Below are 27,593 nucleotides of genomic sequence, written 5' to 3' on the forward strand. Positions count from 1 at the left end.
GCAGATTATCCAAGTCCCTCTGCAACCTCCAACATTGTTCCACACTGTCCACCACTTCTCCAATTTTTAGTGTCATAAAAGTGTCATTAGTTCTCAATTTACTATTTGCTCATTCTAGACACTTTAATAACCTATGACATCAACCTGAATAAGAAAGTGGACTGGAACCTAAGCTTAACACTGAATGACAGATGAAATGTGTTTCTCTCCCTTTTTCCCCACTCTTTCTGTATAAATTCCTCACTTTAAACCATCTGATAGCATTAGCAAGAAATGAACTTTCTGTGCCCCTGGAGCTGGAATTATAGTCATACTGTAAAAAAAATTCATGAAGTCTTACACTATGATTTTAATAAGGAGGGGAAATTGAAAATTTCACACCAAATTCCTTTAGCAATTGATTCAAGGTAAAGAGATCACAAGGACTAGGCATACAAGATTAAGAGTGGAACCACTCTACATTTTTCGGTCAGGTTATCTGTTCTTATCCGACCTAACCCCACCTCACTAAAGAAATCAACTGCCAGCACAGCAGGGATCTGCCTAGTTCAATGTTGCATTTCAAAGCTTTTTAGAACCAATTTCATTTGCACAAACATGCATTCAAGCACAGTATCCAAAGTCACTGCTCCTTAAATATCAAACTTTTATCTAATATCTTTATTTGTTTTACATAAACATAATATACTTAAAGTTTGTAAACAAATTTACACATTTAAATACTTCAGATGCTGTAGTTGCAACACAAACTCAGTCTGGCTCTGCTTTCTAGGGCAGACAATGACAACGACAACAGAACAAAGTGGAGTAAGAATCTCTGAAGGATATAATTTCAGTCCACTCCAATTTTGACTAGATTTGGATGTTCATACCTGCTTGCAGTTCAAGTTCAACATCTGTGCAAAGCACTTTCAACTTCACACTGACATTACAACTGAGATGTGAATACAGTCAGTTCTGCTATAATGCGTGTTTCTTCAACACGAATTGCCTTTATCGTGACTGAAGAATTTAGACCATTATTTGGAGATGTGAACTATACTTATCTGTATTGGCTATAATGTGATTCTGGCCCCATTAGTTTAAATGGCGTGGCTATTGCAGGATTTTCTTATAACGAGATTGCATGAGAATGGAACTATCGCGTTATATCAGAACCGACTGTACAATGTTATATATTTGTTCTGCTCTTATTTACTCACAAATGTAGGTTTTGATTTTTTTCTTTAATCTCATGCTCAATATTAATTTATCCTGATTTCAAGAGTTTCAAAAACAAAATGAGTTCAGGAGATATATTTGGAAACAAATGTTCAGCAGTCAGTGTGGCACCGAGTTGGAAAATAATGGCACCAAGAGGCCTTAACAGTAACGTTCATGGAGAAAAAGTGAGTTAGGGCACCCCAGACAAGGTTAATTATCCTTCATCTTGCGCTCTTTCTTAGCTCTGGCTGTCATAATAAGAAAGAAGAGACTCGGAATCAAAGTTCGCAAGTAAACTGCGACTGTCGGCAGAAATCCAGCTAGCAGAACATCCTTCTTCCTCCTGCACACAGTTGTTAGAACAGCTTCAGCAACAACACGAGGTTCATAGCCTTCTGCTGTATTCTTGTCCATCACTGGTTTCAAATGAAGAAAAACAAGTAAATGAAACGATCGGTCACCTCCTCATAACATTTCTTATGCAATCTTAACCAAATGCTTTACTGTCAAATCAAGAATCCAAGCCACTGGTCTGAGGCTCAAAGTGCAGAACATTACAGAGGTCTAACTGTTCTTCCTTATTCTTATGGTGAGAATAGGAAAGACAAGGATATCGATCAAGTTGGAAAAGAACAAACACATTTATAACAAGACAGATGTTTCTTCTTTCCAGTATCTAAACAATGCTCTCAGTTGATCCAAATCTCTTCAGCCTGTCTGCAATTAAAATAAGTTCATTGATTCATGTTGCATCCCAGAGCAGCAATGCCTTTGTAACCTCCCCAGGTTTGCAACCTTCCAAGATCTCTAGTCATCCAACTGTGTATCCTCACTTTTCTTTGATTGACCACTGGTAACCATGCACTCTGGGATTCCTTCCCTAAATAGCTCTGCCTCTCCATCTCCCCTACCACATTTCTTAAAGGCCACCTCTTTGACCTTCATTAGATCAGTGTCAATTGTTTTCCTAAATAATGTTCCTTTGAAATATTTTGTCAATTTAAAAAACATTCTGTCAAAGGTGGCATATCAATGCAATTCGTGGTTGCTTCACAAAGGATTTGTGTATATTTTTATGTATATAGAGAAAGATTTTTAATAGAGAATGAAGCTGCCATCTTCTACAATTTAAATGACTCCTCGATCCCCATTTATCCCCTCAAATTCTTCCAAATAATGACATTACAGACATTGGCAGTAACCTATCTGTAAATGAGATCCTCACACGATATAAAACAATTCAGAGTAATTAAAAGCATACCACCATACTTGGATCCATTCCCAGTCACCGCATTCAGGGAAAGGTTGGTGCGGATATATCCTGGACTAATTATAGTCACCTTAACTCCATACTGCTCTACCTCTGCTCGTAGACAGTCAAAGAAAGCTTGGGTAGCATGCTTAGATGCTGCATCTGGAACAAGAAATTAGAAATTTGTCATTGGAATTTGTACAGAAGAGGAAGGTATCTTAAAATTAAAGGCGACAATTAGAAAGCTTAAAGTCAGTGTAGTTTACTTAATATTTTGCCATAACATAAATATCAAGAGTTGAACAATCTACTAGCACAGGGTTTATATAATTACAGTATCTGACAACACATGCTGTAATTAATTTACAAATTGACCAGTAGCTCTAGGGGAAAGTTAAACACGTGGTGCCGAAAGGCTTCATGAAAGTTGCAGCCTGTCTTTACCCTTCCTGAGTTTCATGAAGATGCTGCATTTTCATATTAATTGTCTTTTAAACATGCTTGATATCTCAAAGTGAAGACAGACTTTGTTTCCAAAGGAATTATGTAGTGGTCACTTCTAATGATACTGTCACAGGCAGATGCACTGCTACAGATAGATTGGTGATGACATAGCTAAGTATATTTTTCCCTGCCATTGGTTTCCTCAATTACCTGCCGCAGACCTAGTCTAGCAATTATGTCCTTTGGGACTTGACTAGCTTGGTTAGTAGTGGTGGGACTAAGCCAATCGTAGTGATGGAAAATTACTATACTCTGGGTGAGGGATTTCAATGTCCTGCCACCCTCAAAAATTCTTCCAAGTGCTGTTCAAGATGAGTACTGATTCATCAGCTAAAGAGAGTCTGGGTGTGTTATGAGGAGGTAATCGGCAGGATTGTCTGCGATTGACTTGATGCCATGAGATATCATGTGGTCTAGAGTCAATGTGGAGGACTTTTGCATCACTGTAGCACCAGTTGTGCTGGGTCTGTCTCATCAGTAGAACAGGATATGCAGAGGGATTGTGCTGTCTGGGACAGAGTCATTCACTTGGACTTACACTTGTAGACAATGTCGGACTATTGCTTAACTAAGCCATGGCACCATTCTCCCAATTTTGGCACAAGCCCCCAGATGTTAGCCAGGAAAACTTTGCAGTGTTGACAGGGCTGAGTTTGCCATTGTCATTTCTGGTACTTTGGTTGATGCCAGGTTGTCAATCTGATTTTATTCCTTTTAATCAGACTACATAGCAGCTGGAAAGAATGGAGTGACTTGCTAGGTCATTTCACAGGGAATTTTAAAGAGTCAATCACATTGCTGGGTCTGGAGTGACCTGTTGGCCAAGATCAGTGTGGATGAGATTCTTAGCAAATGGCTTACGACAAGTGACAATATTTCGATCATGAGACCAATTATTTTTTAAATTCCTGATTTTTGTTAATCAAATTCCATCATTAGTGATGGGATTCAAACCCATTCCCCTCGAGAATTACCCTGGATCACTGGACTATTGATACCATTATGCCATTGTCCTCCTTTAATGTGTTACTTAATCATACTGGTGGATGAAATACAGTACGTATAAACAAAAAGTGATGAATGCTTCACCATACTTACAAGCAGATCGAAACGGAATTGCTATTTTCCCTTGGACACTACTAATCACTGCAACATGTCCACTTCTTCTCTGCACCATGGAAGGCAGGATGGCTGCAAGGTTAAGTGATTGACATATAGTTAAGACATTGCATAGTGGTGCCTTGCACACCAACCAGCAGCTCTTAACAATGAATCTAACACTTCACTGGGGGGATCATTAACCAGACAGAGCAGACCCTCAACAGCAGCTGTTACACAAGCGAGCATGAAGAAACAATGGTGCTCTATGGTCTGTGCTGTGAAGTTCATCCCTTAGCAGCTTCCCAAATATTACAGTGATTTTGTTCTGTGTGCAGATGAGTCTTTAAAACCAGTTGCCCACCAAGCCATACATTATTCTGAATTGAAACTAGCATAGTTGCCGTTCCTTCACTGCCACAGTATAAAAATCCTGTAATTCCCTTCCTAAACATCACTGCGTGTTATTACAACACATTAGATTAGATTACTTACAGTGTGGAAACAGGCTCTTCGGCCCAACAAGTCCACACCGCCCCACCGAAGCGTAACCCACCCATACCCCTACATCTACATCTACCCCTTACCTAACACTACGGGCAATTTAGCATGTCCAATTCACCTGACCTGCACATCTTTGGACTGTGGGAGGAAAACGGAGCACCCGGAGGAAACCCACGCAGACACGGGGAGAACGTGCAAACTCCACACAGAGAGTCGCCTGGACTGCAGCGGTTCAAGTACAGTCAGTTCTGCTATAATGCACATTTTTTCAACGTGAATTGGCTATAACATGATTGAAGAATTTAGACTAATTTGTAGAACACTAACTTTCCGTACCTTTACTGGCCTTAACACAATTCTGTTCCCATTAGTTTAAATGGTGCTCCTGTTATGCAATTTTCTTGTAACATGGGATCGCACAGGAAGGGATCTATTGCATTATATCAGAACAGACTTGTAGGTAGCTCATCACTATCTTCTTAAGGGCAATTAGAATGTATAATAATTAACTGTAAAACAGTGACCTATTAACTGAGCCCATCTAAGAATCTGTACATAGACCATTCTATGGAAATCATCGTTGTTTAATCAAAGAAGAATGTCAAAAAGTATTGACGCTTAGTTTTTTCAGAGCTTAAAGGATTTTGCAGACATGACATTAAAGTGAACAACTTAATTCCATTTTACTAGAAGACCTTTATTCTGTTTCTGGTGGTTGAGCACCATCTAGTGATCATCCAGGGTAAAACTGCAGAATGCCACTGATTCAGATGACCTCAATGGATTTTATTCATTCTGTGGCTTGGCCGTCACACTCAGATTGCCATACACTCCTGTTTTGTTCCCATCAAGAGCTCCACATTTCTAGCAGGAGATTCTAGTAGAAGACAGCAAGGGCACAGGTGCTGCATCTGGGTTGGGACTAATGCCAGGTGGGATTAGGGAAAGGAGGGCCTGTGGGGGAGGTGTTGTTGAGGGTATGTATGTTAGTTTGGAAGTTAGACTAAGTAACTACTAACTGCAGAGAACTCTCCAAATTTTCTGATTTAAAATGGTCTCTTTGGGACAGTTCCCATTGTAGGGGAATTGCCAGTTGAAATCAATTCTCTGGGCAACTCCTTCAGAATTTGCTAAATCAGGGATTCCGCAGGGTCCTGAAGTTAACCTCCCATCTATACTGCAGAAATGGCTATAAGGCCACCAGAAAATCTGGCTCAGTTTGTTATTAATTTATTTCTGCCCCTGTTCTCGAGAAGAGGTTGATCCATGTTCATCTGCAGTTTCCAGCTATCAGGAAGCTGTTGGTCCTTGTTCGATTGCTCACTCAAGTATGAACATGGATACAGAGTCTTGGTAACTAATTGATCACAGACAGAATCCTAGCCCACTGCAATGTCAACTTCATTTGACACATACTAACTCCTGCATTTTGTAACAAGCATCAATGGATAGCAATTGGCAGACTTCACCCCAAATGCACCCCTTTCCACCCTGCACACGTGAGTCATATAGCCAATTATAGCACCCCAAAGCAGTTTAGCAACATTGGTGGAGCTAATCATCGGTCAGGAAACCACAAATAACTCCCTTGTTTGGATGTAGGTTTGCTCGCTGAGCTGCAAGGTTCATTTTTTGACGTTTCGTCACCATACGAGGTAAAATCTTCAGTGAGCCTCTGGATGAAGCACTGGTGGTGTAATCTGCTTTCTATTTATATGTTTGGGTTTCCTTGGGTTGGGGATGTCAGTTCCTGTGGTGACATCATTTCCTGTTGTTTTTCTCAGGGGGAGGTAAATGGGTTCCAAGTCAATGTTTGTTGATAGAGTTCCAGTCCCAGTCGAAATGGTGTCCTTCCTCATCCGTATGTAATGATACTAGTGAGAGTGAGTCATGTCTTTTTGTGGCTAGTTGATGTTCATATATCCTGGTGGCTAGTTTTCTGCCTGTTTGTCCAATGTAATGTTTGTTACAGTTCTTGCAAGGTATTTTGGAAACCACATTAGTTTTACTTGTCTGTATAAAATCTTTCAAGTTCATTAGCTGCTGTTTTAGTGTGTTGGTGGGTTTGTGGGCTACCATGATGCCAAAGGGTCTGAGTAGTCTGGCAGTCATTTCTGAGAAATCCCTGATGTAGGGGAGATTGCCTAGGGTTTCTGGACATTTTCTGTCTGCTTGTTGGGTTTGTTACTGAGAAATCGGCAGACTGTGTTCATTGGGTACTCGCTCTTTTTGAATACACTGTATAGGTGATTTTCCTCTACTCTTTGTAGTTCCTCTGTGCTGTAGTGTGTGGTGGCTCGTTGAAATAATGTTCTAATGCAGTTTCATTTGTGGATGTTGGGATGACTGCTTCTGTCGTTCAATATTTAGTCCGTATGTGTTGTTTTCCTGTAGATGCTGGTTTGAAGTTTCCCATTGGCTGTTCACTCTACTGCGACATCCAGAAATGGCAGTTTTCCTCCTCTTTAGTGAATTTTATGCCAGTAAGAGTATTATTGATGGCATTAAGGATTTCCTCTAATTTGTTGCGTTTAGTGATGACAAAGGTGCCATCCATGTAGCAACCCAAAGTTTAAGTTGGATGGTTGGCAGAGCTGTTTGTTTGAGTCTCTGCATTACTGCCTCTGCTAAGAACCCTGATATTGGAGATCCCATGGGTGTTCCGTTGATTTGTCTGTAGGTTTTTTTGTTGAAGATGAAGTGGGTGGTAAGGCCGAGGTCCAGTAGCTTGACGATGTTGTCCTTGCTGATGAAGTTGGTGGTGTTTGGTGTATGTGTCTTTGGTTCTTCTAATAGTGTAGTCAGTGTTTCCTTGGCCAGGTTGATGTTGGTGGATGTGAACAGAATTGTTACGTCTAAGGAGAGCATTATTTCATCCTTTTCTATCTTGGTGTCTTTGATGGTCTTCAGGAAATCTCGAGTGGAGTGGATGGAGTGGTGTGAGTCTTCTACTAAATGTTTTAGTCTTTGGTGTAGCTCCTTGGCCGATCTGTAAGTTGGTGTCCCAGGTAGTGAAACTATGGGTCTGAGGGGGCTTCTAGTTTGCGAATTTTAGGTAATCCTTAGAAGCGTGGTGTGTTGGATCCGTCTGGTTTCATTTTGTGGAAGTCAGTCTTATTTATTTCTCCAGATTTCTGAAGTTTTTGAACAGGGCTGTGATTCAGTTCTCCAGTTGCGGGGTTGGCTCTATCGCCACTTGTTGGTAAGTGTTGGAATCTGCAAGTAGTGCGTTTGCGTTCTCAATGTAATCTCTTTGATTTAAAATGACTGTCCAGCGTCCTTTGTCTGCAGGTAGGATAACAATTTTTTTTTAGTCTTTCTAGTCTTTCCTTTCTGTGTATGTAGTGGGTTTCCTTCCTTTTTCCTGCTTCATGTTGGTGCGACTGCCTGAATGATGGTTTGCCTGGTTTCTTCCGTGAGTTGGTTGTCTTTCAGTGTTGTTTTTAATGCTGCTAAGAAATCTTTCTGGTCTGCATCCTAGAAGTTGTAATTTAATCCTTTTACGAAGACGGCTTTTTCAGTGTCTGTTAATGGTTGGTCAGATAAGTTTTTTATCCATGCTTCTGTGTAACATTGTTGTAATTTTGTGTATCATGTATTATGCCTTATTGGCATATAATACACTCAAGAGGAGGAAAACAACAAACTACCATTCCTAGATGTCGCAGTGGAGGGAACAGCCAATGGGGAACTTCAAACCAGCGTCTACAGGGAAACCACACATAGGGACTAAATATTGAACTACAGAAGCAATCATCCCAACACCCACAAATGAAGCTGCATTAAGAACATTATTTCAACAAGCCACCTCACACTGCAGCACAGAGGAACTACAAAGAGCAGAGGAAAATCACCTATACAGTGTATTCAAAAAGAACAGGTACCCAATGAACACAATCCACCGATTTTTCAGCAACAAATCCAAACAAGCAGACAACATGTCCAGAAACCCTAGCCACTCTCCCCTACATCAGAGACATCTCGGAAATGATTGCCAGACTACTCAAACCTTTTGGCATCATGATAGCCCACAAATCCACCAAAACACTAAAACACCAGCTAATGAACTCGGAAGACCCTGTTATACAGACAGCAAGTAAAGCTAATGTGATTTACAAAATACCTCGCAAGAACTGTACGAACGCTACATTGGACAAGCAGGCAGAAAACTAGCCACCATGATATGTGTCCATCAACTAGCCAAAAAAGACATGACCCACTCTCACTAATATTCTTACATAAGGATGAGGAAGGACACCACTTTGACTGGGATAACACATTCATCCTAGGACAAGCCAAGCAGAGACACACACGAGAATTCCTCAAACCGTGGCATTCCTACCAAAACTTATCAACAAATACATTGACTTGGATCCAATTTACCACCTCCTGTGAAAAAACAGGAAATTACATCACCATAGGAAATAACATCCCCCAACCCAAGGAAACCCAAACATATAAATAGAAAGTGAGCTACACCACCAGTGTTTTAGCCGGACGCTCACTGAAGATGTTACCTAGTATGTTTATGAAACGTCTGAAAACAAACCTTCCAGCTCAGTGAGCAAACCTATATCCAGAACCTCAACCTGAGCTACAAATCTTCTCAAAACTCACTAACTCCCTTGTTCTTCAAACTAGGACATCCTCAGTGTCCACCTAAGTGGGATACTGAAGCTTTGGTTTAACATCTCATTTGAAGGGCAACACCTCTAACAGTGCCCAATTGGGTGTGCTGGCCTAGATTGTTTACTGAAGTCTGTACAGTGGGATTAGAACCTACATCTGATTCAGTGGTCAGCATGCTACCATTGGGCCACTACTGTTGCTCCAAATGGCCGAGATCAACTTTCAGACTAAACATCATCATCACCTTTAAACAACACATCGGTGAGCCACTAGGAAGCTGTGAGAGTGATTAAATCAGAGGTGTGATTCAGAAGAACATTTAATCACTGTTCCAACAATAACAACACCACAGCTAATGCTTCACATTTACTGAATAGCACAACACGAAGGAGTATATGTTAAACAGTAACCAATAAAATGCTTAGAGACCAAGACCAGAAACTGGTGTTAAGGATTATATAGATCGACCATGATCTCATTGAATGGTACAGGAGACTCGAAGGGGGAAGTGACTGTGTTCTGCTCCTATGTCTAATGGACCCTGTGTGTTCAATTCCACCCCTGAGACTGGAACATAACACCCAGGTTAGCACTCCACGGGAGTGATGAGCAAGTGCTGCATTGTCACATAAATGATACTCACCTTAGGCCACATTTTGTCCTCTCAATTGAATCTAAAAGATGCCAAAGCACTATTTCTATGAAAAGCAGGTGAATTTTCCCCAGTGCCTATGCCAACATGGACGTCTCAATATCAAAAAACTAACTATTTGGTCATTATCACATTAATGGTCGTGGGGTCTTGCTGTATTCAAATTGGCTGCTGTGTTTCTGACAATGGCTACATTTTAAAAGTTCTTCACTGCTTGTAAAGTATGTTGGGTCATTCTGAGTTCATGAAAAGTGTTATGTCAATGCAAGATTTTCTTTTCTTTCCCTCTTCCCACATTGCTGGCATTTGATCTCCCTTCAATGAGGAGAAAGTTGTCATAAAAATCATGAATCAGCTGCACTTCATCCCAGGTCATTTTCACATACCACCTCTTGGCCTTGTTATCGAACAATGCTGACAGAGAACGGGTATGAAATTGTCTCCATCTTTTTATTGTGTAGCCATGGCATCGAGGAGAAGACCCAGAATGGGGAGGCAATGACCTATTAGTATTATCATATGACTATTAATTCAGACAGTCAGGTAATGTTCTGGGACTTAGGTTCAAGTCCCACCATGGCAGATAGTAGGATTCGATTTCAATAAAAATCTTGAATTAAGAGTCTAACATTGATCATGAAACCATTGGAAAAACCCATCTGGTTCACTAATGTTAAGGGAAGGAAACTGTTGTCCTCATCTGGTCTGGCCTACATGTGACTCCAGACCTCGGAAATGTGGATGACTCTTAACTATCTTCTGGGCAGTTTGGGTTAGGCACTAAATGCCCATATCCTGTGAATGAATAAAAAAACTCAATATTAATAATAAAGGGAAACTCTCAGAACTGAAAACTAACAACATGATACCTTTTGTTAAAGCAATTGGTCCAAAGTAGTTGGTGTTCATCACATCTTTATCAACATTTATGGCAGTGTCCAGGATGTTGCCTCGGTAACTGATCCCTCCATTATTTATTAGAATGTCCACTTGACCAAAGTAATTGAGAATCTCATGTGCGCTGCTTCTCACAGCGTCCAAGTCAGCCAGGTCAAAGGTCACAATGTGAGGTGTGTGCGTCTACAAACAAAACCCAGATACACAGTAAGGAAATGAAATCGCACATCCACTTTTGCATTGATTACACTTATCTGGAACCATCAGAAAAAAACTCAAGTTTGTTGTAAATAGGCCGCAATGAGGATGGGACAGAGCACCATGCCCAACACAACTGTCAGTCCTATAACCAGACTTATAACATTGGGAGCTCACCTAAAGGGGGCTAAAATTGAGATGGCCAAGTGAGAGCCAGCTCCAGGGAAAACAACTTTGCATGTGGGACTGCTGTTTGGTTCTGATGCCAGAACCCTGAAGCCCACAGGAATTCCTGCCTTAAGGTTCACCCAGCCAATGGCCCTGTCCACACTGACCTACACTGGTCCCTCTACTCTTGTCTCCATCCCGTTGGTGAGAATTTACCTCCAACAGGGTGTGTTACCTGATGTGGTAATGTTTATGCTATCGTCCATAAAATGAGAAAATGGATTAGATATTGCGGTATTGAAGAACCTGTTCATACCTATTAGGTATAAACATTATTTTCTTCAGGCACAGGTCTAGAATAACATTAAGCTATTAGGTAACAGAGAAGCATGCTTTAAGTGGTATGGGGTGAGATGGAGTATAAAATTCTTGTACTCTCAGATCACAAGCTATGATGGAGTGAAGGTATCGTCAACATGTCTCCCAACAGAATACTAACAATGGGACATGACACAAACCATTAACATTAAAAGTCTTATCCACAAATCACTCCACAGTCTTACCACAGGATATCTGTTAGTTACTCACTGACACAGCTACTCAAACATCATGGGTTGCGCTCTTCACAAGCTAGCATCCAATTTCAATTCACAGATACACAAGTATTCAGCACCACTGCTGCTATCGCAATTTGAGTAAAACCTCTCTTTACCTACTTGATTTAAGATTACTTTATTCCCTCGTCTGGCTAGCCTGGCTCACTTGCTGTATTATTCTGATATATATCCACACCAATCTGGAAAATGAGGTGTTAAGGAAATCAAAAACGTAACAGTATTGTGATGTTGTAGAGCCCTTGGAACTCTCTATCTCAGAGTGTTTGGCTCATTTCATAGCAGGGTACATGGAGTGTACAGCCCAGAAACAGGCTATTCAGCCTTACAGGTCCACACTGTACAGCTTCCTCCTACCCCTCCTTCTTTTATCCTCATTAGCGTATTCTCCATAAATACATCTGTACTATTGTTTTCAACCACTCCATATAGCAGTAAGTTACATTCTAACCATTGATAAAGAAGTTTCGCCTTATTTTAGCCATTTCTTTATTTTTATAATTTCTGTATTTTGAAACACTAACAAACATAAGCAATTACTTGTATTCCAAAGAACAGTCTACCTTGCTCTTGTTGTTCACCATCCCAGTTAGCTCCTTCACAAGTTCCTCCAGCTTCTGCTTGTTCCGTCCGCACAACACCAGCCTAGCACCAGCTGCATGGAAAACCCTGGCGCACTCTTACAGAGAAAGCAACAATCATTGGAATCAGCTTCAACAGCAACAAACACTTACACTTACATAGTGCTTTTAATATAACACAATATCCCAAGGCACTCCACATATTAACAAACCAACTTTGGCATAGATTCACATAAGAAGATATTCAGACAAATCATAACAGGCTCAAAGAGGTAAATTCCAAAGAAAGAGAGGTAGAAAAGTTCAGAGAGAGAATTCTGGAGTTTAGGGCTACCTTATCTGAACCTGTGGCTACCAGAGTGATTAAAATGCTCAAAGACTGATTTTTTTGCATGAAAGCTGAGCGCCGTGGCATCATCACAGTCAAACAGCATGGAGATGATGACCCACTGAAAACAAAAGTGAGGCGCTTTCTAACTAATTCTTCCCATCTTACATTTAGCATTATTATTTAATAAAACCTATTGGGGTCAGGGTGCTGGGAGGTGGTTATCACACTGCACACTCAGATCAGCCTCAGTGTCAAAATCTCATGCATCTGTAAGGATTTATTGTGAAATGACACAGGATGGCACAAACACGAATGGGCCAAAGAGTCTTCTTCTGGAGTGTCTTGATTCTATGAATCTGAAACTTTGGCCAGCCTTCAACCAATTCTTACCATGATGGTGCTGGATTGTCAAACTCACTCAGACGGCTCACGCAGATAACTGGGATGGACAAAAAAAAGTGTCTAATTTGGGGGTTAAGCCTCATTATTGGGAGCACAGTAGCATGATTGTTCAGCAATACCTCATCTGCGGTGCACTTTATCCATAAGGACCAGATTCTGATTATTGGTAGCAAAAGTGAAAATCGTGGTTGGGTTTCTCAGCACTGACATCCTTAATCATGATACGTACACTGACCCACACAATATTCTGATTAGGTCTGAGCTTAAGTGTTCTGTTCTGGGCACCACGCTTCAGGAAAGATGGGATACTTTTGTGGGTGTGCAAAAGAGGCTTACAAAACTAGCACTCAAAACAAAAAGCATCAGTTGTGAGGAAAGATTAAGAAACTTGGATTATCTTCCGCAGAGCAGAGATGCTTAAGTGGAGACTTAATATGGGTGTTCAAGGAGAATTTTATTGGAGTAAAGTATTAGTAAGAATAAACTATTTCCATTGGCAGAAAGGTTGTTAGTAAGGGAGTACAGATTGGCAAAAAGAATCAGGAGGTAAAACCTTAAGAATTTCTTTTGACTCAGTGTGCTGCTGTGATCCACCTACAAGACTGGTGAAAACAGATTCAACAATAACTTCCAGAAGGGAATTATATGGAACTTAATTATAAAGTAATGAGGAAAAGAGGAAGGGAATTTAAAAAAAAAAGAGTTGGACTAACTGGATAACTCTTTCAAACAGATTGACAGGCGCTATGGTTTTTCTTCAGTGCTATACAATACAGTGTCAAACAGCAGCATGTAAGTCATACACCAAGTTTCAAGGGTTTAAAACCATGGATACAACATTTTAAGGCATGGTTGTAGTCACAAATAAACAACTGTACACAACTAGGGAAGAGCTGAGAGGGAGGGAAAGCTATGGAGAAATAAAGACATAAATATGAAATGAACAGACCATTACATTATCTGTGTTATTACCTTACCTTTACCGAGGCCAGAGCTTGCTCCTGTTATCACCACCACAGCATCTTGAACTATTGCTCGATCCTTCATGCTCTGCAGCAGTCTGAATAAAATAATAAGGCCCACACTACCCAGCAGCAATGGCAGGAGGTTTGAAGAGGATATTTCCATGAGAGTCCCTTTGTACAGCATTTTCCTGGGGATTATAAAAATAAAAGCAATTCACTTGCCTCGCCTAATGCGCACTAGTGCCAGAGTTAAAGGAAATATACCCTTCGAGACATATTCTGTTAGGCATGAATCCCCAGGATACTAAAACCAGCAGTGAATTTCACTGACAGAAAAATTCCTTTGCTTTTTGATCTGCACCTTGCAATCTTAAATATCCAGTTGAGGGAGAAGATAGGGTCTTTGCAACATTGCAGCACTAGACTTTTATACAGTAGTTTTCTTTTGGCAAATAAAGCATTAGCTAGTCAGTCTCTAATTCTCCACCAGTGAACAGACCAAGCCAGAGAGGACATGCACAAGGCATGATGACATCAAGCAGCAAACAGCTGTTAATTCTATTTTAAGCAGCTAAAACCAGTCTCATCCAAACTTAGCTTTATCATCAGTTAAAGGAGGGGCGAGAAAACAACTTTGCTTCAGGTTTACAGAAATAAAATGAAACTAATTCAAAGCCCACCTTTGTAATCTCCTAACAATGTATCTTCAACAGAGATAAACCCCCTTATTTGGACAGTCCACAGGCTGTCTCAAGACTAGGTAAGCTGTCCTTTAATGAGTCTCAGCGTAGACATGAGAGCTTCGGCTGCCCTGAATAGGAATGCCTAACTGTAACTAAAATACTTGGAACTCCATCTGACGTTAGGCATACCAGGTTCTTTGTGACTCAATATGACTACCAGTGTCGATGTCATTAAAGAGCTGTGATCCTCAACCCGGACAACGTTTGAATGGCTACTATCAAGCTGTAATCAGAGCCAAAGGGAAAGGAAAGGGTGAGGGGACTAAGACCATGAGGGAAGGGGAAACGTGCGGAGCCAGCCAAATCACATTTCTGCCCCTGACCTATACTTTACTATGTGCATAAGGGCAGGTGGAGGGATGAGGGTTACACCAGGATAAACTTCTTGCCCAACTACATAATAATTCAGACACTCATGATCTGGCTCAAAGCCAAAGGGCCAGGGAGAGGTGGTACTTAGTTGCTGTACTTTGATCAGCACAAGTTAACACCTTTCGGAGGAGGGCAAAAGTTTGTTTTATTTCATGCTGAACATTCTATTGCCCTCAATTCACCATTCCAGACATGTACTTATGGCAGTTTTGTGTTAACTGGACAACTTCTTAGATTACTGTGCTTATTAATTTATGTGAAAACCTCAATATTGCACAGGTTGTCCAACAGATTGTTCATTCACAGCAATGTGATTTGTTTATGTTTTGTCTCAAGATTTCCTGTTCAGACCAGGGAGGAAGAGGCCACAGCCAGCAAAGGGACCAGCAAAAGGAACGGTGGGCCAGGATGCAAAACAGGATCAAAGCTGAGAAAGTGGCAAGCCTGGTTGTGAAAGATCAGTGGGAACATAGAGGAACAGACAGAGGTCATGCCTCCTTCAGCCGCAGCAGCACTGAATCAGCCCATTTGGTACAAAAGTCCCACAATAGTATTTATGCTACACACAAGCCTCCTCCAGCCCTTCTGCAGCTCACTGAGTGGCCATATCCTTCCAAACCTTTTCACTTCTGTCCTTGAAAACAACAAATTCTGGAAGTCACAGCGGGTCAGACAAGCATCCATAGAGAGAGAGAACGCAAGCCAACGTTTCAAGTCTAAATGAGTCTTCAGAGTTGAAGTGTGGAGGCAACATCATTTATGCTATGATTTGGGGAGGGGGGCAGTGGAGTAGTGGGTGTTGGGTGCTGGTGGAAAAAAGATGATGAGAGTTCAGGTTAAGTGATGGGAATGTGAGAATGGCAGAAAAATGGTATGACTCCTACCAGATTTACAAGGACCAACAGTCCCCCACGATGAGGGGAGGGAAGAGAGGTCATGATAACAGAATGTAACAAGCTAAAAGGAAGGGAAAAAATGGTTCACAATTTGAAGGTGTTAAACTCAATATTAAGTCCAGTAGGCTGTAAATGTCCCCTTCTGGACATCCTCGACCATTCCACAACCATCAACATCTCCCTTCTCAAATCACACCTTCCTATGCAAGTGCAGAAGGGGTGATGTGGAGGAGCTGGTGATGGATTGGGGTGGACAAAGTTAGAAATCACACAACATTAGGTTATATTCCAACAGGTTTATTTGGAAGCACAAGCTTTTGGAGCACCTACTCCACAACTACCTGAACAGGGACCAGCATTCTACACCTTCAAATTGTGAACCATTTCTTCCTTTCTCCTCTCCTTCCATTCCAGGGGGACTGTCGGTCCTTGCAAGTCTGGCAGGAGACACACCGTTGTTCTGTCATTAACACGTTCTGATCACTTAATCTGAACTATCAACACTTTTCTCCACCAGCACCCTACACCCACTAGCTACCAACCCCTCATTCCCCCCGCACTATTACATGAATGCTGTCCCCTCCACCCTTCACCTCATGTAGACTCAAAACATTAGCTTGCTCTCTTTCCATTGATGCCGTCTGACCCACTGTGATTCCCAGCATTTGATGTTTTTAGTACAGATGCCAGCATCTGCAGTAATTTGCTCCTTCATTCTGTCCTTACCAAGCTTTCCTCTAAATGGTGTGATGTGATTCATCTCCTTCACATCTGGTTTCACATTCTAACAATTCTTGCATAATGAAGTTTCCCTGATTTTGATTTATAAGCATATTATAATTATGGGCCATGGCTCACCTCGCAACCTTCTGGTTACCAGAGAGAATGTGCCCAACATAGTTAATTGTTCTTTATAAACTACTATTCCATTTGCTCTATCATTCTAGTTGCTTTCTACAGCCACCTTGCTTCTCCAAAGTGCTTTCAGGATTTTTGAATGAGTGGTTCCTTCGTTGATTTTATTTTTCTCTTTTGTTATAAGTGTTGGCTCTTTGCTGGCCTCAGTGGTGTCAACCATTCACCAAAATGCCATTATCACACAGGGCTCTTTGCCTGAACAAAGATAAGCCAGTGTTTATCACCAGGAACGAGGCACTTTCAGTCCCTCAGCTACTTTTGCACAGAACTGTTAAAATCAGACAGCAAGTTGTAAACTTGCAGTGACTGAAATTCGACGAGCTTTTATGATACACCAAGCCATTTAGCCAAGTAGCTCAGCTGTTTGACCATTGTAAGCAACACAGCTACGGCCATGAGCCCATTTGCATGCACATCCACAGAAGAGAGCTTCAAGTTCTGTAACAGCTTTCACACCTCCTGGAAGGTGCAGCCTTTCAGATTTCAGTCTAGAGATTGGTGGTGAATAGAAACCAGAGTTCCAGCTCAGAATTCAGACATGACACCTGGTGGAATTGTCAGGTCCAGTGAGTGTAGGACACACCACAACATCATCCAGATTACGAGAGGCCATAAATCCTCTATGTAGAACCAACTACCCTATCACCTGAAATCTGACTGACAGCTTGCCAATATTTCCAGTACTATTCTCATGGGATTCGAGTGAAGATGCAAAAGACAAGACTCGTACACATTCACACACGTATGTCAATGATGTAATTGGAAGCAAGAATCCTATTCCACTTTCCACGATCATGTGAGGCTTTCTGATCTGCTCTCTGTTGTTCAGTTCATGTTCTTATCAACACATCCAGCAGGTGGGGCTCTATCCTTAACATCTGGTGTGTTACCTCTAACTTGATGTCTTTGAACAGCAACATTTAGCAGATCAAAGATCCAATTATCACTTCCGTCTATGATAGACACCCTGGTTGGTCAGTATGTTAAGAAATCCAGCCACTTAGAAGTACACTAAACCCAAAGCACTTTACTTACATTAATGAGAATGGACAAATTACTGTATTTACACCAGCTGAAACCATTCCATTGTTTAGATTAGATTACTTAGTGTGGAAACAGGCCCTTCAGCCAATAAGTCCACACCGACCCGCCAAAGTGCAATCCACCCAGACCCATTCCCATAGATTTACCCCTGCCCCTAACACTACGGGCAATTTAACATGGCCAATTCACCTAATCTGCACATTTTTGGACTGTGGGAGGAAACCCACGCAGACACGGGGAAAATATGCAAACTCCACACAATCAGTCACCTGAGGCGGGAATTGAACCCGGGTTGCTGGCGCTGTGAGGCAGCAGTGCTAACTACTGTGCCATCGTAACGCCCAAAATATTTCTTCTTGGGCACCACATACACACTGTTACTTATTGTCGAGTCTTGGTTATATTCAGGCAATGAAAGTCAATTTAAAACATAATTTGGGAAGGAATTTTCCCTGAAATCTAACTTCCCTTCCCCCAATGACATGAGTGTATTGGAATGATTTTACAGCCAGGAAATACTTTCATGGTCATTTTGCTTCGGCCTGTGCACAAATGACCAGATGGCAGGACTTGAATATGTGGCATTGGATTGTTAGGACAAAACCGTCAATGAAACTTTGATCCCTGCATGAAGTGGGTCATCAAAACTATAATATATGGAGAACTACACTGCAAAGATCGATTTGGTTGGAGCAAAACAGAATGGCACAATGTCAAGCTGCCTTGCATCTAACCCTGCCTCTCCCAGAACCCTGCCTTCCACCACTGCCGCCTGATGACCAAAACAGGCAGAGCACTAAAACATTCAGAGACTAGTAGAACAGATTATCAGGCAAGTAGAGATTTCAAACCGTTGTCAAGAAGAAAACTGTTGGATGGTTACCTGGGTTCACAGTTTTTAAGATGTCTGACAGAAATAAACAAGTCGATGGGGGCAAGGACAGATATCACTTGCTATGAAGATGATTGAGAATCATTCCTGGTTGGCAACAGGGCTTTTTAAAAAAATTATTCATAAGGTATGGGCCAACGTTTATTGCCCAGCCCTGGTTTCCCTTGAGGTGGTGGTGGTGGTGAGCCGGCTCTAGAAAAACTGTAACTATCCGCTGTAGTTAGACCACAGTGCCATTAGGGAAGGAGTTCCAGGATTGTGACCTAGCAACAGTGAAAATATTTCCAAGTCAGGATGGAGAGCGGCATGGAGAGGAACTCCTAGGCGGTGGGTGTTCCCATGTATCTGATGCTCTTGTTCTTTGAGATGGAAGTGGATATGGGTTTGGAAGGTGCTGTCAAAGAAGCTCTGGAAAATTTCTGCAATGTGTCTTATGGCACACATTGCTGCTGTAGTGCATTTATGGTGGAGGGTGTGAATGTGATACCAATCAAGTGGGCTTCTTTGTCTTGGATGGTCTTACATACTTTTTGAGTTTTGTTGGAAATAATTCAGTTCAGTTTCTGGTCAATGGTAACCTCCAGCATTTTGATAGTCAAGGCAATATCATTGAATATTTGGTATGCTCTTGTTTGAGGTGGTTTATTTCTTGGCAGCGGTGCAAATATCACTTGCTACTTGTCAGCCCTGCATATTATCCAGATCTTGCTGCATTCGATAATGGAAATCTTCAGTATCTGAAGAGTTGTAAATGGTGCTGAAAATTGTACAATCATCAGCAAACATGCCCACTTATGACCTTAAGATGAATTGATCATTGATGAAGCAGCTGAAGGTGACTGGAGCTAAGACATGACCCTGAGGTACTCCTGCAGAGACATCCTGGAGCTGAGATGACTGACCTCCAATAACCACAACCATAAATAAATGCTTGACAATGTAGAACTTAAAAGGAGACTCAAAGTTGAAACTTTTCATCCTGCACTCATTAGAACTAGGATGCAAAAAAACAAATTTGAAAAAGAGACACCATTTTAGGGAGAATGAGAATCAGAAAGCGTCAGAGGGCAATGTTGCTAGGTTTGCAGATGACACAGAAATAGGTGGAGGGAAAGCTAGTGTTGAGCAAGCAGGGAGGCAGCAGAAAGACATGGATGGGCTAGGAGAGAGGCCAAAGAAGTGGCAGACAGAATATAACATGGAAAACGTGGTAGGGTGAATACAGGCAAGGATTATTTTCTAAATGAGGAAAGGCTTTGGAAATCTGAACCACAAGGGGACTTGGGAGCCCTAGTTCAGGATTCTCTTAGGGTTAACATGCAAGTTCAGTTGGCAATTAGAGGAGCAAATGTAATGTCAGCATTCATTTCAAAATGGCAAGGACACAACAGACAAGGTTCTGGTCAGGCTGCATTATGAATATTTTGTGCAGTTTTAGGCCCCCTATCTAAAAGAATGTGCTGGCCTTGGAGAGGATCCAGAGAAGGTTTATAAGAATGATCCCTGGAGTAAAGGGCTTGTCAGATGAAGAGTGGGGGTTCTGGGTCTCAGCAGAGTTTTGGTGGATGAGGGGAGATCTGGTTGAAACTTACAAAATACTGAAGTCTGGATATAGTGGACATGGAGTTGATGTTTCCACCAGCAGGAGAGACTAGGACCCAAGGGCACAGCCTCATAGTAAAGGGACAACCCTTTAGAGCTGAGATGAGGAGGAATTTCTTCAGCCAGAGGCTGGTGAATCCGTAATATTCATTACCACTTAAGGCCATGGAGCCAAGTTATTGAGTGTCTTGAAAGCAGAGATAGATCAGTTCTTAATTAATAAAGGATTATGGGGACAGGGCAGGAGAATGGAGTTAAAAGACACATCAGACATGATTGATTAGCGGAGCAAACTCAGCAGGCTGAATGGCCTAATTCTCCTCCTGTATCCTATGATCTTAAAGGTGCTGGATGGTTGGGCCAGAATTGGTGTGGGAGTACAGCAAGAACAGTTAATCATCAATTTTAATTCTCATATCAGGCAAGTAGATTTGTTCTGAAGAAAGGTCATTGGACCTGAAACATTGACTCTGCTTTCTCTCCACAGATGATGCCAGACCTGTTGAGTTTTCTCAGCATTTCTGTTTTTGCTGCAAGTAAATTCAGAATGGTCTCTTTGACGCGTGCAAGACAAAAAGCTTCAACTATAGTCTCCTTATAGCAATGTTTAACTACAACTATCTTGCCCCGTGACAGGTATGACTAACCAGTGAACAGTTGTTATTTCCCTCCCCTTCTTCACACTGACTCCAGTTTTGATAGGGTTCCTTGATGCAACACATGATCAAATGTGGTCTTGATATGCAAGGGCAGTCACTCTTACCTCACCACTGGATTGCAACTCTTGTCCATGTTTGAATCAAGGCTGTAATAAGGTCAGGAGCTGAGTGGTGCTGAGTGTCCAAACTGAGTGTCAGTGAGCAGGTAATACTTAGCAAGTGGTGCTCAGTAGCATCCACTTCAACTTCCATCACTTCACTGATGATCAAGAGAAAATCAAAAAAGTGCTAATTTCGTGGATTGGATTCATTTTGCTTTTTAAGTATAGGGCATACGTGGGCAAGTTTCCACATTTTCGGGTAGATGCCACTGTTATAACTGCATTACAACAGCTTGAGTGGCAAGCTCTGGAGCATGTCTTCAGAACTACTGCCTCATTATTTACTGCCTGATGGAGATAGATGTTTTTAATTAGCTTGTAAGAATAACAGAACATGAGGAGAAAACAAAAGTCACGTCTTTGTGATCCACGTTAGAACCAAAAAAATCCAGAATTGTCAGCAAAGTCATCTTTGGAAAGTGCCAGGAATGAGGAGCTAAATGAAAGTTAGGGCCTTGTAAGTCATTTTTTATGGATTATCATTGGAGCCTTGAGGAAATTGGCGTAGACATAAGAACATTACTGGGTTGAACAAGCAATGGAATGTCTATTTGAGAAAGGTCATATCATGGAACACTGGGCGGAAGTGGGTACTGCAGACGCTGGAGAATAGAGTCAAGATTAGAATAGGGTTGGAAAAGCACAGCAGGTCAGGCAGCGTCTGAGGAGCAGGGAAATCAACGTTTTGGGCAAAAGCCCTTCATCAAGAATCAGCCTCATTCCTGATGAAGAGCTTTTGCCCGAAACATCAATTTTCCTGCTTCTCGGATGCTGCCTGTGGCTGTGCTTTTTCAGCACTACTCTAATCTTGACTCATGGAACACTGGGACCAGTTTTACAACTGAGCTATTGAAATGGATTCAATATTGCAAATATATAAAATTTCAGTTAGACCACATTTGGAGTTGTTTACAGCTCTGGTTGCCACACTGTATGAAGGATGTGACGGCTTTGGAGAGGGTACAAAAGAAGTTTATCTGTATATTGCCTGGAATGAAGAGCATTAGTGACAAAGGAGAGCTGGACAAACTTGGATTGTTTATGCTGGAGCAGCGGAGGTTGAGGGTGACCTGAAAAAAGTAAATAACATTACCAGAGTCATGGATAGAGTGGATAGTCAGAGTCTTTATCTTAGTGTGCAAATGTCAAATACTATGGGGGCACAGGTTTAAAGTGAGAAGGGAAGAGTTTAAAGGAGATATGAGAGGCAAGTTTTTTTACACTGAGGGTGATAGGTGCCTGGAACAGGGAGGCATATTAAAGGGCGGATGAGGCAATCATGGCTGACGAGAAGTCAGGGACAGCATAAAGGCAAAAGCAAAAAACAATAACATGGCAAAGAGTAGTGGGAAGCCCACAAAGCCCAGAGGATAAAAGAAAATAAGGGGGAAAAAGATTAAAAATGAGGGTAAGCTAACCAGTCATATAAAAGAAGATTGTAAGAGCTTCTTTGGATATATAAAGGGCAAAAGTGAACATTGGGCTGCTGGAAAATGATGGAGAAGTAGTAATGGGGTACAAAGAAATGGCAGGGGAACAGAACAAGTAGTTTATGTCACTCTTCACAAAGGAAGACACGAGTAATATCCCAAAAATTCAAGAAAGCCTGTGGTGGTAGTGGAAGTAGGAGTGTTGGGGGTGTTGGCAGAGGAGAGTATGGTGGCCATCATGAAGGAGAAGGTGCTACAAAAACTGAAAGTTCTGAAGGTGGATGAATAACCTAAACCAGATGGACTACACCCCAGAGTTCTGAAGGAGATAGCTGAAGAGATAGTGCAGGCGTTACTGGTGATCTTCCAAGAATTACTGGAGTCAGGGAGGATTCCACAGGACTGGCATATTGGTCTTATAATCCCCCATTTAAGAAGGGAGTAGGCAAAATATGGGAAACTACAAGCCAATTAGCCTGACTTTGGTTGTTGCTAAGACTTTGGAGTCCATTGTGAAGGATGAGATTTCTGAAAACTTGGAAGTGTTTGGTAAAATAGAGCAAAGTCAGCATGGTTTCTTCAAGGGAGGTCATATCTGACAAATCTTTAGAATTCTTTGGGGAGGTAATGAGCAGATTAGACCAAGGAGAGCTAATGGATGTTATCTACTTGGACTTCCAGAAAGCCGCGCAGCAGGCTGTTCTGTAAGGTAAGGGCCCATGGTGTTCAAGGCAAGGTGTTAGCATGCATAGAAGTTTGGCTGTCTGGCAAAAAGCAGAGAGTGGAGATAAAAGGGTCCTTCTCAGGACAGCAGCTGGTGATTGGTGATGTTCTGCAAGGCTCAGTGTTGGGACTGCAAATATTCACTTAATACTAAATGATCTAGATGAAGGAATTGAGGGCATACTGGCTAGGTTTGCAGAAGATACAAGGATGGGGGAGGGACAAATAGCATTGAGGAGACTGAAGAAGGATGAAGAGTGGACAAAAAAGTGGCAGATGGAGTACAACATGAGAAAGTGTGAGGTCATGCACTTTGGTAGGAAGAATAGAGGCATGGACTATTTCCTAAATTAGGAGAAATTTCAGAAATCTGAAGCGCAAAGGGAGTTGGGAGTCCGATTCCAGTATCATCTTAAGATAAACTTGCAGGTTGACTTGGTATTTAGGAAGACAAACACAGTGTTGGCACTTATTTTAAGAAGACTAGATTAAAAAAGCAGTGATGTACTTCTGAGGTTTTATAAGTCTCTGGTCAGACCACATTTGGAGTATTGTGGAGAATTTTGGGCCTGGAGGATGTACCAAATGTCCCAGGAATGAAAAGCTTAACATGAGGAATCTTTGAGGACCCTGGGTCTATACTCCATGGAATTTAAAAGGGGGGGGGGGAAAGAGATCAATTAAAACTTATATAATACCGAAAGGCTTGGACAGAGTGAACATTGAGAAGATGTTTCCATTGATAGACAAGACTAGGACCCTGGGCACAGCTTCAGAATAAAGGAAAGACCCTTTAGAACAGAGATGAGGAGAAACTTCTTCAGCCAGAGAGTGGTGAATCTATGGAATTCATTGTCACAGAAGGCTATGGAGACCAGGTTATTGAGTAGATTTAGGACAGAAATAGATAGGTTTTTGATTGTCAAGGGGATCACAGGTTTACAGGAGGAAAGTGGGAGAATAGTGTTGAGAAACTTATCAGCCATGAATGAATGGCAGAGCAGACTCGATGGGCCAAATGGCCTAATTTCTGCTCTTATGGTACAGGGTGATACAGACCATGTGCAGGCAGATGGGATTACTTTAGAATGGCATCATGGTCAGCACAGACATGGTGGGCTGAAGGGTCTGTTCCTGTGCTGAACTGTTCTACGTTCTACGGGCTGTGACTAAGGGCATAGCAGAGGTATAAATAGTGAGTAACAAGGACATTAAAATAATAAAGAGGGGGTGGTGTTCAGGTGGACTAAATAGTGCAGGTTAAAGCTCAAAAGAAAACAAAAGGACACTATAGTAATAAGAATTTGCATTAAAAACCAAAGATGTAAAATAATAAAACAAAGAGATAAATAGGAAATATCCAAGTAAAAGAGCAGAATATTAATTGTTTATATAAACACAGTATATGAAAAACAAACTAAATGAACAACAGGAATAAATTCAACTTGAAGAATATTACACTGTCAAGTTGGGAACTTAAACAATATATACCAGGTCATAAGACGTAGTGGTGAACAATTAAAATAACCCCATCATCAATAAAAGGGAAGTCCAACACATCAAGACAAGGCTGGAAATTTTTCAACAATCCATCTTGTTGACCACCTCCTGAAGTGGGCGGCATGGTGGCACAGTGGTTAGCACTGCTGCCTCACAGCGCCAGAGACCTGGGTTCAATTCCCGCCTCAGGCGACTGACTGTGTGGAGTTTGCACATTCTCCCTGTGTCTGCGTGAGTTTCCTCCGGGTGCTCCGGTTTCCTCCCACACTCCAAAGATGTGCAGGTCAGGTGAATTGGCCATGCTAAATTGCCCGTAGTTTTAGGTAAGGGGTAGATGTAGGGGTATGGGTGGGTTGCGCTTCGGCGGGGCGGTGTGGACTTGTTGGGCCGAAGGGCCTGTTTCCACACTGTAAGTAATCTAATCTAATCTAAAAGTCTAAATCATTAGATGTCAGCTTTCAGCCAGCTCAACTAATTCCAGGTTATATCAAAATATAGCTCAAGGAACTGGAAACTGCAAAAGCTGCGGGCTGACAAATTTCTGATAATAGCATAAAAGAAATGTCCTCCAGAACTAGGTGCACCCGAGCCAAGCTGTTCCAGTACAACTGCAATACTGACATCTACCAGACAATTTGGAAAAGTGCCTAGGTATATCTTGTCCACAAAAAAAAAGGTAAATTCCAATCAGTGAATATTGTTGCATCAGTGTACTCTCATTCATCAGCAAAGTGATGAAGTTTGATAATGCAATCAAATAGCACTTGCAAAACAATAACTGGCACACTGATATTCAATTCGAGTTCTGCCAGGATCATTTTGTTTTTGACCTCCATTTAGACTTGGACCAAACATGATTTAAAAAGCTGAATTCAAGATGTGAGGCGAGAAAGACCGCTCTCAAGATCAAGGGTGGTACTTGGCCAAGAGTGGCAATAAAGTGGCCTAACTAATTGGGAATGGAGGGAAATCTCTCCACCAGCTGGAGTCACTCCTAACGCAAAGAAAAATGGTTATTGTTATTGAAAGTCAATCGTCTCAATCTCAGGACATTCCTGCAAGAGCTCCTCAAGGTAGTATCCTCGGCCCAACCATCCCTAACTACTTTATCAATGACGTTCCCTCAATCATGAGGTCAAGGATAAGCAAGTTCACTGACAATTGCAAAATGTTCAGCACCATTTGTGATTTGTCAGTTACTGAAACAGTTCATGTCTGTATACAGCAAGACCCGGACAACATTGAGGATTTGGTTGATCAGAAACATTCATGCCACAAAGCTACCAGGCAAAGACTATCCATTGATGGAGGATCTTATCGTCAACCCTTGACAATCAATGCCATTAATGTCACTAAATCCCTCACTATCAACATCCACGGGGTTACCATTGACCAGAAGCTCAAGTAAACCAGTCATATAAATTAAGTGGGGAGAAAAGCATATCAGATATTGATAATTCTGCAGCAAGTAACTCACCTTCTGATGCCCCAAAGGTTGACTACTACCTACAAGGCATTACTCAGCTGTATGATGGAATACTTCCCACTTGCCTTGACAGATACATGGCCAAAGAAGTTCAACATCATCAAAATCAGCGCATCTCTAACTTGAAACCTTCACACCCCCCTCAAAAATACACTGCTTAAAAACATGTACCATTTAGCAAATGAGCAACAGCAATTCACTCAGGCTATTGGGAATGGGATCCCAACCCAATCATTGGGCAGACTCCATGCGCAGTGGCCACCGGTTCCCAGCAGCAGGAAGGGCGCGGGGGGGGGGGGGGGGGGGTGGTCGGTGAACAGCAAACCGAGTCCGCGGGGCAGTGTGAGGATTTAACCCACTGCACGGGTGCAGCCGCGCCGCTGACCCTCACTCACCTTCTCAGCAGCGACAGCATCCTCCCGCCCAGCAATCAATCACCGTGACTGACAGCCCCCATACAGCCAATCGACGGCCACGCCACCAATGACAGCCAATCGGAAAGAAGGAATGGGCGGAGTTACCGCCCGGATATTTATTATCGAAGCACTCGGTAAAAGGCTTCCGGAGTGATCCTCCGAGCACTTCCGATTGGTTCCGCCTATTTGTTTTGGGATCTTCGATTAAACAGTGGACATTTTTAAAAAATAAAATGCTCACCTTGAAGTTTATGACTTAAAGTGGCTGGAGAATCGGTTCAGGTTTAAATATAAGTTACAGTTGACAGGAAAGGGGAAGGTAAACTATTGCACACTTTGTGCTGGTAACTTAAATTAGGAGTATCCTGCTCTGTCAGTGCAGCTATCCTGGACACTTTCCTATAAAATAACAAATGGATTACACAAAGTATATAGTAGGAGATTAGTGTAGCGCTTTTATTAATGAACGTCATGATCTCCTTCGAACAATAAGTATAAGTGGCAAAAGATACATAATAGCCTTCATGTGCTAATGTCCTGTTGTATTGGAATGAACGTCTATTCATCTCTTCAGCTTTCATAGCTTCTCTTCCCAGTCCTGAACATTTATCTTTGGTGTCAACATCTCAGCTTGAAGTATTTGATCCCCTCTCTGAGACTTTGAATAGAGTTCAAGCATCTGCAACACTTGATTATTCAATATTTTCAGTTTTGTCAATCCCTCAAGTCAGACGTTATCAGCAACACCTAGAA

General features: G+C 41.8%; 1 protein-coding gene across 5 annotated transcripts; it reads right to left on the reverse strand.

Moving 5' to 3' along the window:
* Positions 1-632: 632 nt before the first annotated feature.
* dhrs7b (dehydrogenase/reductase (SDR family) member 7B) lies at positions 633-26,933 on the reverse strand. 5 transcript variants are annotated; one of them, XM_072559286.1, is made up of 7 exons: positions 26,820-26,933; positions 14,011-14,186; positions 12,283-12,398; positions 10,712-10,922; positions 4,058-4,150; positions 2,465-2,617; positions 633-1,619 (listed from the first exon to the last, which is right to left on the reverse strand). In XM_072559286.1, the coding sequence occupies exons 1-7, from the start codon at positions 26,837-26,839 to the stop codon at positions 1,414-1,416; spliced, it is 975 nt and encodes a 324-aa protein (XP_072415387.1). In that variant the 5' UTR covers positions 26,840-26,933; the 3' UTR covers positions 633-1,413. The 5 variants fall into 5 exon arrangements, with proteins under 5 accessions (XP_072415387.1, XP_072415390.1, XP_072415388.1 ...); XM_072559289.1 differs by lacking the exon at positions 26,820-26,933 and adding an exon at positions 26,596-26,716; XM_072559287.1 differs by lacking the exon at positions 26,820-26,933 and adding an exon at positions 26,416-26,716.
* Positions 26,934-27,593: the final 660 nt, after the last annotated feature.

The sequence above is a fragment of the Chiloscyllium punctatum genome, chromosome 40 (genome assembly GCF_047496795.1).
Source record: "Chiloscyllium punctatum isolate Juve2018m chromosome 40, sChiPun1.3, whole genome shotgun sequence".
Taxonomy (NCBI): domain Eukaryota; kingdom Metazoa; phylum Chordata; class Chondrichthyes; order Orectolobiformes; family Hemiscylliidae; genus Chiloscyllium; species Chiloscyllium punctatum.

Coding starts and splice junctions, on each gene's coding strand:
- dhrs7b (XM_072559286.1), bottom strand. CDS start 26,839: ATGCTGTCGCTGCTGAGAAG. Junction 12,399..14,010: donor AAGCTCTGGCCTCGGTAAAG/GTAAGGTAATAA, acceptor TTTCTCTGTAAG/AGTGCGCCAGGGTTTTCCAT. Junction 2,618..4,057: donor AATTCCGTTTCGATCTGCTT/GTAAGTATGGTG, acceptor TTCTTGTTCCAG/ATGCAGCATCTAAGCATGCT.